The 13,919-nt window shown below is 37.0% G+C and overlaps 1 protein-coding gene across 2 annotated transcripts; it reads right to left on the bottom strand.

Moving 5' to 3' along the window:
• Positions 1-4,725: 4,725 nt before the first annotated feature.
• On the bottom strand, positions 4,726-13,476 carry LOC131165351 (phospholipid-transporting ATPase 1). 2 transcript variants are annotated; one of them, XM_058123064.1, is made up of 7 exons: positions 10,573-13,476; positions 10,162-10,468; positions 8,412-9,117; positions 8,210-8,333; positions 7,866-8,085; positions 6,826-7,284; positions 4,726-5,186 (listed from the first exon to the last, which is right to left on the bottom strand). In XM_058123064.1, exons 1-7 carry the CDS (start codon positions 12,206-12,208, stop codon positions 4,958-4,960), a joined length of 3,681 nt encoding a protein of 1,226 aa, XP_057979047.1. In that variant the 5' UTR covers positions 12,209-13,476; the 3' UTR covers positions 4,726-4,957. The 2 variants fall into 2 exon arrangements, with proteins under 2 accessions (XP_057979047.1, XP_057979048.1); XM_058123065.1 differs by having other exon boundaries at positions 10,162-10,465.
• Between the last annotated feature and the right edge of the window lie 443 nt (positions 13,477-13,919).

Raw genomic sequence — 13,919 nt, 5'->3', positions numbered from 1 at the left:
AAGACGCTGTTATTGTTACTTGGCGCGAGGGGCGTTCCTAATGCTAAAAGGCAAGAAAGGCGTACACACATCGATGATTCTGATGGCAACCACGAGAATGAGTTCGAAGATGAATAGGATCAAGCTTCATTGAACGATGAGGGCATGTTTGTGCCAGGGGGAGAAGGGCGTGGTAAAGGTTTTCGAAGAGATCCAAGATGGCGAGATGGGACTGACAGAAACCTCAGAAACATAAAAATGAAGATACCATCGTTCCAAGGAAAAAACGATCCTGAAGCATACTTGGAATGGGAGAAAAAAGTGAAGTTGATTTTTGAGTGCCACAACTACTCTGAGGAGAAAAAAGTAAAACTTGTCATTGAGTTTACTGACTATGTTATTATATGGTGAGATCAACTTGTGACAAATGGGAGAAGAAACCATGAGAGGTCTATTGAGACGTGGGAGGAAATGAAGGTCATCATAAGGAGGCGGTTTGTCTCTAGTCACTACTATAGGGACTTGTATCAGAAATTACAAAGTCTTACGCAAGGCTACAGGAGCATAGATGATTACTACAAGGATAAGGAAATCGCCATGATTCGGGCAAATGTAGAGGAGGATAGCGAAGCTACCATGGCCAGGTTTTTGAATGGCCTGAATCGGGACATTGCCAATGTGGTGGAGTTGCAATATTACATGGAGTTGGAGGACATGGTACACATGGCAATAAAGGTGGAACAACAGCTTAAAAGGAAAGAAACTCAGTCATTTCAAAATCTGAGCTTCTCTACTTCATGGAGATCAAATTGGAAGAAAGACGAAAGAGTTGTTTTAAAGGTAAAAACTGAACCACCAAAAAGGAAAAATGAAGCTCCCAATGTCAACAAAGATAAAACATAATTCCAAACTCTTAATCATGATATTAAGTATTTTCGTTGTTTGGGAGTAGGTCACATAGCTTCACAATGTCCAAATAAGAAGACCATGATCACACGTGTTGATGGAGAGGTGGAAACGAAAAGCGAGAGCGATGATGACCAAATGCCACCACTTGAGGACACTTGTCATGATGATGTGGAGTATCTAGTGGAGGGTAAGTCATTTTTGCCTAGGCGTGCTTTAAGCGCCTAAGTCAAAGAAGATGACATAGAATAACAAAGGGAGAACATTTTTCATACTAGATGTCACGTCAACAACAAGGTGTGTAGTATGATCATTAATGGGGGAAGTTGTACTAATGTGGCTAGCACTACTTTAGTTAAAAAATTGAATTTTCCTACCTTGAAACACCCTAGACCGTATAAGTTGCAGTGGTTGAATGATTGTGGGGAGGTTAAGGTAAATAGACAAGTGTAAATTTCTTTTTCAATTGGGAGTCACATTTTTTGGGTAGACCGTGGCAATTCGACAGGAAGGTCACTCATGACAGGTTCAAGAATAAGCATTCTTTTGTAAAAGACAATAAAACCGTTACTCTTGTACCATTGATTCCAAGACAAGTGTATAAAAATCAAATGAAATTGAAAAGAGAGAATGAGTTAAAAAAAAATGTGAGAGTTCAAAAAAAGATGATGAAAAAGAGAGTGAAAGGAAAAAAGAGAGTGAAAATAAAAAATAAAAAATAAAAGAGTGAAAAGAAAAGAGAGAGTGAAGAAAATGAGAGAAAAATAAAAAAAAAACAAATGAGTTTTTATGCTAAGGCGAGTGACGTCAATAATGTTTTTTATACAAATTAGCCTATATTTATACTCTTGTACAAAGAGGCATGTTTTAATACTAATGAACTTGACGAATCTTTGTCTAGTGTTGTTGTCTTTTTGTTGCAGGAATATGAGAACGTGTTTCCTAATGAAGTGTCTAGTGGATTGCCCCCTATTAGAAGAATAGAGCATCAAATTGATTTTGTGCCAGTTGCAAAAATTCCTAACCGACCAGCCTATAGGAGTAATCCGGAGGAGACAAAGGAACTTCAAAGGCAAGTTAAGGAATTGATGGCCAAAGGACACGTAAGAGAGAGCATGAGTCCGTGCGCTGTCCAAGCCACATCCTTGAGGAACCGGGTGATTGGGGTTGGGTGCATATGAGAAAGGAAAGATTTCCAACCCGTTGGCTGTCCAAGCTACATCCTCGAGGGGATGGTCTATTTCAAGTCCTTGAGAGAATCAATGATAATGCATACAAGTTGGATCTTCCAGGTGAGTATAACATTAGAGCTACATTTAATGTTTCTGATCTTTCTTTTTTTAATACAGGTAACAATTCAAGGTCGAATCCTTTTGAAGAGAGGGGGAATTATGAGAATTAACAAGCACCAATAAAGGATCTATTACATGTTCCTGTTGGGCCTACCACTAGAGCAAGATCCAAGAAGATCAAAGAAGCACTTCATGGGCTAATTCAAGATATTTGGGCTTATTCAAAATTGGGGCATTCCAAGCTTGGCCCAAAGAAAGATGAAGGCTTAATAAACTTAATCCAAGTTTTTGATGGAGCTAATCTTGCTTAATGGTTGTAATCTCCTTATTAATGGTGTGCTATTCAATTATGGGATTTGACTTTTTGGCTTTTGTCTTTACATTTAATTTGTAATTTTGCAAAACAACTTAGGTTGCATGAATTTTTAGTAAGTTGTGAAAGTCATAAATGTGTCTAGTAAGTTAGTGTATTTATTATTTGTGTCTCCCATGCTTATGTGGGAATTGTTAAGTATTTAATGTCCTTGTCTCTCATGTTTGTGTGGGAATTGCTAAGTGTTTAATGTCCTTGTTCCCCATGCTAGCTATATATATCTCACCATTGTAAGAGCTAAATTCATTGAATAGAAATCAAGATAAAGTGAGGATTTGTCTCTTCTTTTGGTTCTTCATAAAACTTATGAACTTATCAAGGATTCTTCCTTGTGGCGTTCAAACTTTATACCTTCGGTTCATGATTAAGTTATAATCATTGGGCTGGGTTTGTTACTTTATACTTTCGGTTCACGTTTCATTTATAAACGTTGGGTTAGAGTTTCCTATCAAAAATCTGAATTTTAATTTTCTTGAGCAAACATTCCAATATTATTTGTTGGGTTTCAACACATGTCGGTTGAGGTTCGCATCATTATCATTACACTATCATCTTTCATTGTATTCCTTTTCTATCAGATATTATTAAAAATAAAAATTTGTTCAAGTATAGTTAAAAATTAATGAATAAACAAATGCCAAGGATGGTTGCGACAAGAGAATGGTTGGTTCTTCCACTTGAACAACTTTTTCCCCAACATGAGGTTAAGAAAAGATGGATTGGAAGAAGTGTGCCATACATGAAAAAATAATATTATATTAGGCCAGGTTATTGTGAATGTACCTATGGCTGGTTTAGTTTGCCTAAGTACTCATCTATTCACATAAAGAAGTAATTTTCAATTAAATATAAAACTTGTTTGCTGTGCTATGATACTTTTTATAGTGGAACTTGATTATTCTAGTTTTGAGAAAGGTTTGTTTATAGATGAGTTCAAAACGGCTCGTTTTGAGCTTCCATAGAAGCTTATTAAATTTGTTTCAATTCATTTGTGATTTATTTAACAAATAGTCAAGCTTGGATGTACTATTAAAGCTTGTTTAATAAATGAATTGAATTTAGTGAGTTCAACTCGCTAATATTCGTGAATTAAGTCACTTAAGTGCTTTTAAGATAAGTTTGTAACTATCCACCTTATATAGTTACTAAATGGCTTTGACTAAAAATTTGAGCTCTTCTTCATATATATATATTCTACATAAATTTTAGCCTCGCCGAATAACCCTGTTAAATTTCTTTACAAATGTTAAACATAATGAAAAAAGAGTAGAATCCTTAAACTTTGTTAGTTTCTTTCCCCTCTTAATATCATAATATGATGTAAAATTTTTTATCAATTATTTTATTTTCTATTTTTATTTTTAAAATAGCATTCATATATATACACATATATCTTTGTTCGATAATTTATCGAGTAAACTTTTTTAAAATAAAAATTAACAAAAACTCAGTAGTAAATTAAACTTGGCTAATGCTTTAATAAATAAGTTTGACCTTGAACAAGAACATGCAAACTTGAGCTCTATTTGAAATTGTGAACCCAAGTGTAATTAAATTTTTTTCGAAAGAAAAAACTGTTAATGAGTAAGCTTGAATACAGTGAACCAATTAAACTCCACTCTTAGGTCCAAAATCTTTTCTCCTGACAGTTGAGGCTAGCTCGGTTCACCACCCTCTTCCCTTTTAAAAAGGGGTGATTGCTTATGTTTATTCAGTTGATTACTCTTAATTTCTTTCCAAATGATTACCTTCTTAAAGACATTAACAATTTTTTCTCTTTTTTATCGAAGTGGACAAGGTCAATGACTCGTACTTTGCATGTTTAAGATTTTAGTAGGTAATATCACAGTATTAATATGTAATAAATTATATGGATCAGTTTAAATACAGTCTTTCATCTATTATGTATGTGTCAATCTCAGCATACAAACACAATTCTGCAAACCCAATGCATTATCATGTATTGTATTTGTTGATCATGGCCCATAAATCAGATTACACATTTTAGAAATGTTATACACGAATTGTATGAAAAGAGAGGTGGAGTAATCCACTCTGGTAATGTTGGTTTCCAAAGCAGAAAATTCATGAGCTTAAAGATCTCCGCAGTAAAGTAAAAACACACCGAAGACGAATAACAATAAATTCTCATTAAACTATTTCATGGTCAACTTATTTCGATCGCTTGTAATATCTTTCTGTTGTAAATAATGCTAATTTACATTAAAGATTCGTAAGAGATGCAACAATAAACGATGCAACCACCTTAACTTACAATCTCTACCCTTCGGATAGCAAACAAAACAAAATCCGTAAAATGGGAGAGAGACTCTGAACAGCCTAAAAAAAATATGATATTCTTTTTACAAGAGAAAAAAAGAAGGGGATGCAAATGGAACAAACAAAATCACCTCGTGATCTCCCGTGGAGGGTCCAAGATCAGGTTCATTTCTATTTCTGCGACATCAGGTTCTCTGAGATTACCAAATTTTTCAGCTTCTCTTGCAACCTGAACATCGGAAGGACAACAGTATTGACTAAAAACTTTTACAACAAAACGAGGAAGGACTGCTGCTATGAGGATCCCAAGCAAGCAGAACCAGAACGACCCCTTCTTTGCAACATGGAAAATGGCCCTGTAAAGTCATGTTGGATTTGCAAATTAGCATGAAAGCATTTCCAGCAATTTAATTAATTATTCCATTCCAATCAATTCAGACATAGGTCCTTTTTTTGTTTTTTCCAAATAATAAAGTGCAACTTATTTTCCAACAAAAATCTCAACCCACTAGCTCAATTTTTTTTACCAATGACTGAAGCAAGACAATATTAGTTTGCCTAATCAATTTACAAAGATAGAACATTTGTGCAAACATTAAAATATATGAACTTCTATGCAGTGTACTGGAATGAAAACTGCTTCACAGGGTGATGAGAATTTTACTGAAAATAAAGATGGAGAGGTTAAAAAAGTGATGCATGAAAGCTTTATGATCATTCACGTCCATGCATGCAAGGTCACATAGGAGAGTGGAGGCTTCACAACTTTGCACACTGCCCCTCTAAATTGCATTCGCCAGCACTGACTAGCTCTTTGGCTATCAAAGGAAGGCAGCAATGCACCACCATCAAAGTCAAAAGAGGGAGAGGTAAGATACAATTGTTCTACAGGGGGCTGTCTTAAATTTAAGGGCAAAATACACTCTCCTCAGGTTTGACAAAAAGACAATGACCTCCTGAGATTTCAAAAATTCCAGATATTCCACCAGAGATTTCAAAAACTCCAAGGACCTCCCTTGAGGTTTGCCCAAAAAACACAAACCTCCCCTTATATCTTGCAAAAAGACAAATTTTTTTAGGAGAGGTCTGCGTCTTTTTGGCAAACTTCAGGGAAGTTTGTGACATTTTTGAAATCTCAAGGGAGGTCTGTGACATTTTTCAAATCTCAGGGGAGATGAGTGTCTTTTGCCTTAAATTTAAATATGAATATGATATTTATCAAGTGTAATTGGAGTGTCATTTTTGCAGTAAGAGCATACTAATTCTGATCAATTTGAGACAAGATTTGAGACTACCAAAAAGCAATGGCGCACAGGTAATTTTGTATGAAGAAATGCACATAAGGCTTCTGAGAGTCTGCTTTCCAAAGAAGCTAGGTGGCTGTGGTTAGGCTGAAAGAATATAGGAGTGGCTGTCCCTGAAAACCTGGGTAGTAAATTTGGGACTTCAAATCAATCCTTGTAATCATCTTCCTACGTGTGAATATGGTAAAGCTCTTTCATCTTCTTTGATAAGGGACAAAACACTAGTGCAAATCTTATGTTGTGCTTTGTGCGAGTGTGACCTGAGTTATCATCTGTTTTGTACTTTTTATCTTTTTTTGGAAGAAGATTGGTTTTGTATTTCCTTTTTTAGGAAAATATGTTTTGTACTTGAGCTTTTATTGTATGAGCTTGGAAGACCTGTTTTGTACTTGGCTTTCATTGTATGAGCTTATCTTTCACTGTGCTCAATTAATTGATCTAATATATCAAAGAGAGAGATCTATTGGAAGAGCAGAACATGGGAGGTTGTTGGAAAAGCATAGGTGGTGATTAATACTTGAAGGCCTAAACAAGTGCATTTAGACTGTTATTTTTATGCAATATATTAAATACAAGGATGATGAAAATCATTCTGTTACCATGCCATAAATAATATGGATGAGTGTGCACGAATATATTTATGTCAAAGATATTTCTAACATGTTAACATAAAGTAGATAAGAAAATTTACCAGTAGCCAGGTAGTGTTGGAATAGCATCAATGATAATGACACAGATGAATGTTGCAATTATAGATCCCCAAATGGCTACATGAGTAATCCAACTCCAGCGGATGACATCCATAGCTAAATGCACATTAACCAAAATCACAACTGCTAGTATCCAAAGGTCTCCTATACTTGACACATCAATTTCGCTATCCCAATATGCAAGGAGTGGGACAAAGAAGACAACTGCACTTTGCCACAAAGTATCTGCCATTGTTAGCCAAAACAATCTTGCATTGTAGAACTCTTGTCTCTGCCCTACTCCATAAAGCTGAGGAAACTTCAGAAGGACCCTTCTGCTTAGATCCTTGTCGAGAATTCCAACTACAATTGTTGGCAATGAAGTGTAAACTACAGAAAATAACACGCTACTCCAATCGGTGATCGCAGTTATCAAAGTGAAAGCAGTATACAGCACATACCTATACAAAGGACATAAAAAACATGTCAATAAGCATAATTTACATGTACTATATAACATAACCTTTGGGTTGCAGAACATGTAAATAAATCATGCGCTTAAAAAGCAATTCTAACATACGTCTACTAAAGTGCTAATAAAAAAATGCAGAAAACTGACAATTTTGATCTAGTCATTTAGGTTTAAGCTCACAATTATTTTCACCTTTCAGGTTCTCGGTCAAAAGTGTCATTTCATCAGTGTTCTCAATTATGTAATTGCAACAAAAGATAAAGGGAACATTTTTTTAAAGTAACGGTTGCATTAGGTTATGGAGAAGTGCAATTAAATCAAGTGAAGAACATATATATATATATATATATATATATATATATATATATGTAGACAAGATGATATGATTTTGATTTGAAAACACTCCTGAACGTATATAACAATCCAATTTCTTAAGTATTGTCCAATCAGCAAGTAATGAAAACAGAGTTCATGCACATATATAGAGACTAGAATCCACACCTACAGGATAACATAATAGGAAAAAAAATTTTAACCCCGTCCAACTCAAAAATAAATAAGCAAACTCACCAGAATAAGACAAGAACAAGCACTGCATTCCTATAGAAATTGTACAGTATCATATAGCCCATCCGCTGGTAATTCCAATGTCCATGGACCAATAGAAGGGGAACTAAGAATCTGAACTGGCCCATTGCAAAATCTGATGCCATGACAGCTTGTCGACCCTCTTGGCCACTGATACCAATACCCACATCAGCCATTTGTATCATTGAAACATCATTAGCACCTGGAAAACAACCAATTGAAATTTCTCATATAAGCCCTGAGACATAATTTGTGCATTTAATATCTCTTTTTCTGAAAAGCATAAAATATCTGTCCAAAATAAAAACCAAGAGAATAGCAATTACCATCCCCAATGGCGAGGGTCATGTCATCTGTCCTTTTCTTTACAAGGGCAACAATTCCAGCTTTTTGTAATGGAGCCACTCGGCAACATAACACCACAGAGCACTTACAGGCTAACTGAAACAGCTGCACCATCAATAGGAATATATTAAACCAGAGAGAGAGAGAGAGAGAGAGAGAACACATGGGTTCATGAGTGCTTACCTGTTCTTCCAAATCAGAGTCAAGAATATGGACAAGGCTGGTGCCATCAATAATGAGTGCAATTGAAGTTACACCAGCTCCAGAGCTTTCTCCATTTTGCGTCCCACTGGACATGGTTGTGATCTTCTTGCACATAACCATGGCATCTTCCAAAATCTTTCTACATGACTGTCTAGAGTTGCTGTTAATTATAATCTGGGTCATCTTGCTTGTTAAGAGCTGTGAAGAATACCCAATTGATATGGCAGTTTCTTGTTTATCCCCAGTCAAAACCCACACTCTAATCCCCGCTATTCTCAAAGACTCTATTGCTTTTGGCACTCCTTGCTGCAGTTTATCTTCAATTCCAGATGCACCCAATATGCTCAGATTGTTTTCTAGATTGCTAGCAACCTTGCGAAGCAAAGATGCCCTCCCCATTAAAGCAGTGTTCGCTGCCTCATAAGAAACATGCCATTGCTCAAATTCTGAATTACTCAGTTCCCGCATTCCAATAACAAGTGTTCTCAAACCCTGAGAGGAATACGTGTGCAAATGGGCCTCAGTTGCCCGTATTATGTTCAACTTAGAAGATCTATTCGTCACACTGAACATGGATGTATCAGCACCTTTCACAAAGACTTTCACAGTGCTGTCAGGACATCCCAGTATAACTGACATCCTCTTCCGGTCGCTGTCGAATTCATGCAAACCTAAAACATTGAACCTGCACTGCCCATCATTGAGAAGTTCAATAAAATAAAATTCATTAAGGTCTCAATTTCTTACATAGATTTTCATTCTTTAACCAACAAGAGGAAAAGGAGAAAAGAGTAAAGAATTTTGGAAAATCAGATCCAGAAAATGATTACTAACTGACCACCTCTTGGCCCATTTTTTCTCCTATTTTCAGTTTTATATTTTATCCCCTATTATAACCATCAAGATCATAGGATGAACAAGAGCATAAAAGCCAGCTACCTCTCTATATTATGGGAATTGATTTCTCATGAGGAAAAAGAAGCAAATTCTTTTTTCTTTTTTTTCCACTCATATTAGATGATAAAATAATATACATATTACGAAGCATCAATCTCCTTCAATTTTTTAGAACCTGAATAGCTATTTCTGACACATGGAATGATGCAATATGAGCTTCAACCCCACTGATTCAAATTCATCATTTGGCTTTTTAGAATTTTTGGCAATATTGTAGTTTATTATTTTTCAGGATTTTTTCCTATTTTGTAAGCATTCATTATCCAGGTCTTTATGATTTAAAATTTTACAATTATGAGCTGTTTAAAATTTGAGGGGCTTGACATTATTTCCTAGAGATTGTTTCCTCATCTAATATTATAGGAAAGCCCATATAAAGGCTTGAACGTGTAACCATTAGGGTCAGGATATTGAGAATTAAGCCCTTAACTAAATCTTGCTTTGATTCCCCTTTTATATTTTTCCCATTAGTTTTTTATTACCTTCTTTTGGTTTTCTAACATTTTCTTGCCGATTCTCTTTACCAATCAGTCCTGCAACACGGAACCATTTCCTGTATTTCCTTTTTCTGTTTTTAAGACGAGGTAAATGCTCTCCTACTAGCAGCCCCCAGACACCCAGGACAAGTGCTGTGACAAATTGGGGCTTTGCTAACTTGTCTAATTATATTGAAGCTACCAAATTGCACCAAAGCACTAGTCGTACTAACAGTACAAAAATCACTTAAGGGCAAAAAGAGGGCGGAAGAGGCAAAAGCACAACTTTAAATTACCTTTGTCTTTCTCCTTGAACATCAATAACTATGTGGCCAGAGGTTCGTTCTATGAGCATATATCCATAGGCGGCAGCAGCATAAACCAATGCTTGTTCGTCTGGGGACTCACCTTGATAATCTATCAATCTCTCATTAGAATCAGGCGTGTCTATGATGAGAGGCACAATTGTATTGCAGGCTGCCAATGCAAGTAAAAAATCATTAACGCATCCGCCTTCCTTAGTTTGCTTTCCACTTGTTGATAGTTGAAGAAGTTCTGGATCAGTCTTCACCTTCATCTTTGGTCTCAAAACCTGCCCATCTACTGATACAAATAATGCAGAACATAAGATGAAAACTTTAGAATGCATAGAACAAAACTAAGATTCTTTAGGTACAAAGAATACTACATAGAAACAAATGTGTTACCTTGACTAGAATATCCAATTTGCTCCCCTTGCAAACTGGCCTTCTCGCTACTGTAGTCCACTCCCCCAATGCTTGCACATTGGAATTCCATCTTATTTTCAGTCAGTGTACCTGTTTTATCCGAAAATACATACTTTATTTGTCCTAAATCTTCATTTATATTCAAAGCCCTGCACTGAAATCTTGAATTTGAGGTCTCATCAAACATTCGGTTATCTCGGATCATAAAATAAGCCTGACCAACCCGGACAAGCTCCATAGATATGTACAAAGAAATAGGTATCATGACTTGGAACACAATGACTGACATGAGAAACGTAAAGAGTATTTCCAAACCCCACCCATAATAGTTATAATTATCCACCTCTTTCTCAGAGTAATCCTTTCTCCTGTAGTAAGGCATGATATCTAACTCATCCCTATGGCGCCTCAACCAAACTCCGGCACAGATGGAGACTACCGTACACAAAACAACAAGAAAGAGAGAGAGGAAAATAATCTCACGATTCATCCTTGTCTCAAGTCGGCTCCTCTTAGATGGGGCTCCGGAGCTATTAAGCATGACCTTGGTTTCTTGACCACAGTACACTGCAACCCCGATTGCCCAAGCAGTGTTTTTTACCTCACAGCCTCGAAGAATAATATTAGAAGGTCCAAGCGACACCCGTTTCCCATCAATCTCCATGTTTGCCTGAAATCCATATATATTCCTATTGGGTTTCTCACACTTGATCAGCCCAGTAATGTTCTCCTTCTCAGGCATCTTTGAAATGGTCTCCTGCTTTGCATACCGAGTCTTCAAATTTGATTCCCCATCCAAATTAAGAGTCTGAACATAAGCAACCCCGGTTGGGTCACTGGTGGAGAGCAACGCCATATCACAAGGAAGAGTCTCATTTGCAGAAACTTTAATGATTTCCCCGGCCCGAATCTCCTTCCATCTTTTCTGTTGAAACTGATCATCAACCAGCACCGATGCCAATCTGTTGTTTTCGATTCGGTCAGACCGGTGCCGCCTCCAGTCCTCATATGCATCCTTAACTGCAGTAACAATTAGGACAAAAGCTAAAGGCAAAATTGAAATGCCCCGCCCAAACACCGCAAGCTGAGGGAGTTGATTCAGGACAGCAATCACAAGGAAATATATGTATGCAACTCTATGAAATTGCTCAAAGAGATTGCGAGGCAAGAATGTGAGGATTGAATATTTTCCCGTCCGAATCGAATTCCCTGAAAATTCAAACCTCTCATTTGTTTTTCCAGGATCACTTATATAGATCAACCTTGCATCCTCATCGTTAATCTCCTTCTGAGACACGCTAAGTGCTTCGGAACCGCCCCCCCTTGACCCATACCTCACGGGCTTCGATATCAAATCTCCAAAACTGACCTCTCGAACGGAACTTCCGCCGGAGGTTCTCGATTGAATTGACGAAATGCTTCGCTGGGATGAGGATTTGAAGGTGGATTCGTGAATTGAGGAACTATCAAGTTTTGGGTTATTTGAATCCATCCCAGAAAGCGATTTGGGGTCGCCAGAGATGGGCTTTGACGGAGCACCAACAGGTGTATAGGGAAGATCTTGGGTATATGGGGTTCGAGGTGAAGGAATCAAAAGAGGCCGCTCTGAGGCCATGATCTGGTGATCAGAGGCCTCTTGAGCAGCACAAAATCAGCATTCAACAATTTCATGAATACGCAGACTGATCAGAAAATAAACTACGAAAATTATGGCAACGGTAATTACCAGAACATACAAAGCCCAGAGCTAGAACAGGGGAACAAAAACTGCTACTTCGCTTCAGTTCTTCTTCTTCTGCTTCTTTAACAGTTTGTGAGAAAAAAAACTAGCTACGAAAAGAGCTGCAGCCCAGATACGATCGAGAGTGAGAGCTATTATGGGCTGTTAGAACTTATTTCCGTGTCCTACAAGACATTCTAGAGAGAGAGAGAAAGTGCGAGAGAAAATTCTTGCCGGCTCTTCCGTTTCTCGGGCTGCCATGGCTGTAAAGGATTTGTATGCTCGGGGGAAGAGAGAGAGGGAGAGAATTCTAAGTCAAAGGCATGATGGCAAGCTCAGAGAGAGGGAGAAGAGAGAGAGAGGGCGGCGAATGCAAGAAATGAGGAAGAGTCGTAATGGGTGGCGACGACAACAAATCAAAGACAAAACCCATAAAAAATTCAGAAAAGTCATACGGAGAAGCTGAAGAGAGAGAGAGGGAGAGAGAGAGGGAGGGAGTTGGGTCGGTTGTAGTTCTAGAAGAAAGGATTACGGTGTCTGAGTTTGACCAGAATTCAAGAGGAACCTTCTTCCCTAAATTTCTCTTCTGTTTCTTTTCTTTTCCCTCCAACAAGAATTGTAACCGAGACCTTCTCTGTAATTTCCTTCTTCATGTCTCGCGTTACAACTTTGAACTCTTCTCCATCATTACTTCTTCCCCTTCCGCAATTAACCCTTTTCCCCCCAACCCCACCATGCTTTAATTGCTTACCTTTCCTCTGTTCATTTTGTAGTTCAAATCCCTCACGAATGACACCACAACTACTCCATTAATGCCCACCACCCCCCTCCTCTTCTCCTTCCTGTCTTCCTGTTTTCTAACTTCTTTTTATTTATTTTTTTAACTTTTCCCAGTAATGATTGAACCTAGCTGGTTAGGGTTTCTGGCTAGGGATCGGATTCATCATGTGGGTTATTTTCTGATTTCCAAAGATTTGGATTCAAATTGTTAATTTCTGCGTCGGATGTGATGGCTGGGCTGATGGAACCTTGCACGCAGCATTTCCCAGAGTCGTCCCAGCCGTCCTGATTTATGAGGTGGATAGATTATCAGATATACATTCATGTTTGCATTAAACTGATTCCAAAATTTTGCCAATTAATTTTTCTCCTTTAAATTACTTTATCAATTTCTCTCCTTTTATTATAATTTAGTTGTCCATTAATTGCATTCATTTACGCAAAGTAACAACTTTTCTAGAAGAAAATAATCACAAAAAATTTTACAAGCAGACGGAAAATTTTATGACTTGTGAAAATTTTCACTTAAAGATATGCTTAATTTTTAAATCTTTTATCCAATGATGATTTCGTAAAAAGATATTTATTTTAAATGATTGACTCACATGAGGTTCCTAAATTTATTAATTTCAAAGTTAATCAAAAAAATATGGAGAATATGGTCTGGGGGTTTCAGCCAACTCCAATTTAATATATTTAATTATTTTCTTTTTGTTTAAGGCTAACTTTAAATATTGATGTTGAAAAATGACAAGTAAAAAGCTACCCATTAATAATCAGCATTGGAGGATCACGGATTTGATTGCTAAAATATTTTGACTAATGT

The sequence above is a fragment of the Malania oleifera genome, chromosome 10 (genome assembly GCF_029873635.1).
Source record: "Malania oleifera isolate guangnan ecotype guangnan chromosome 10, ASM2987363v1, whole genome shotgun sequence".
Classification (NCBI taxonomy): domain Eukaryota; kingdom Viridiplantae; phylum Streptophyta; class Magnoliopsida; order Santalales; family Ximeniaceae; genus Malania; species Malania oleifera.
The sequence above is the reverse complement of the archived record's forward strand: the minus strand, read 5'-3'. Positions and strand labels throughout refer to the sequence as shown.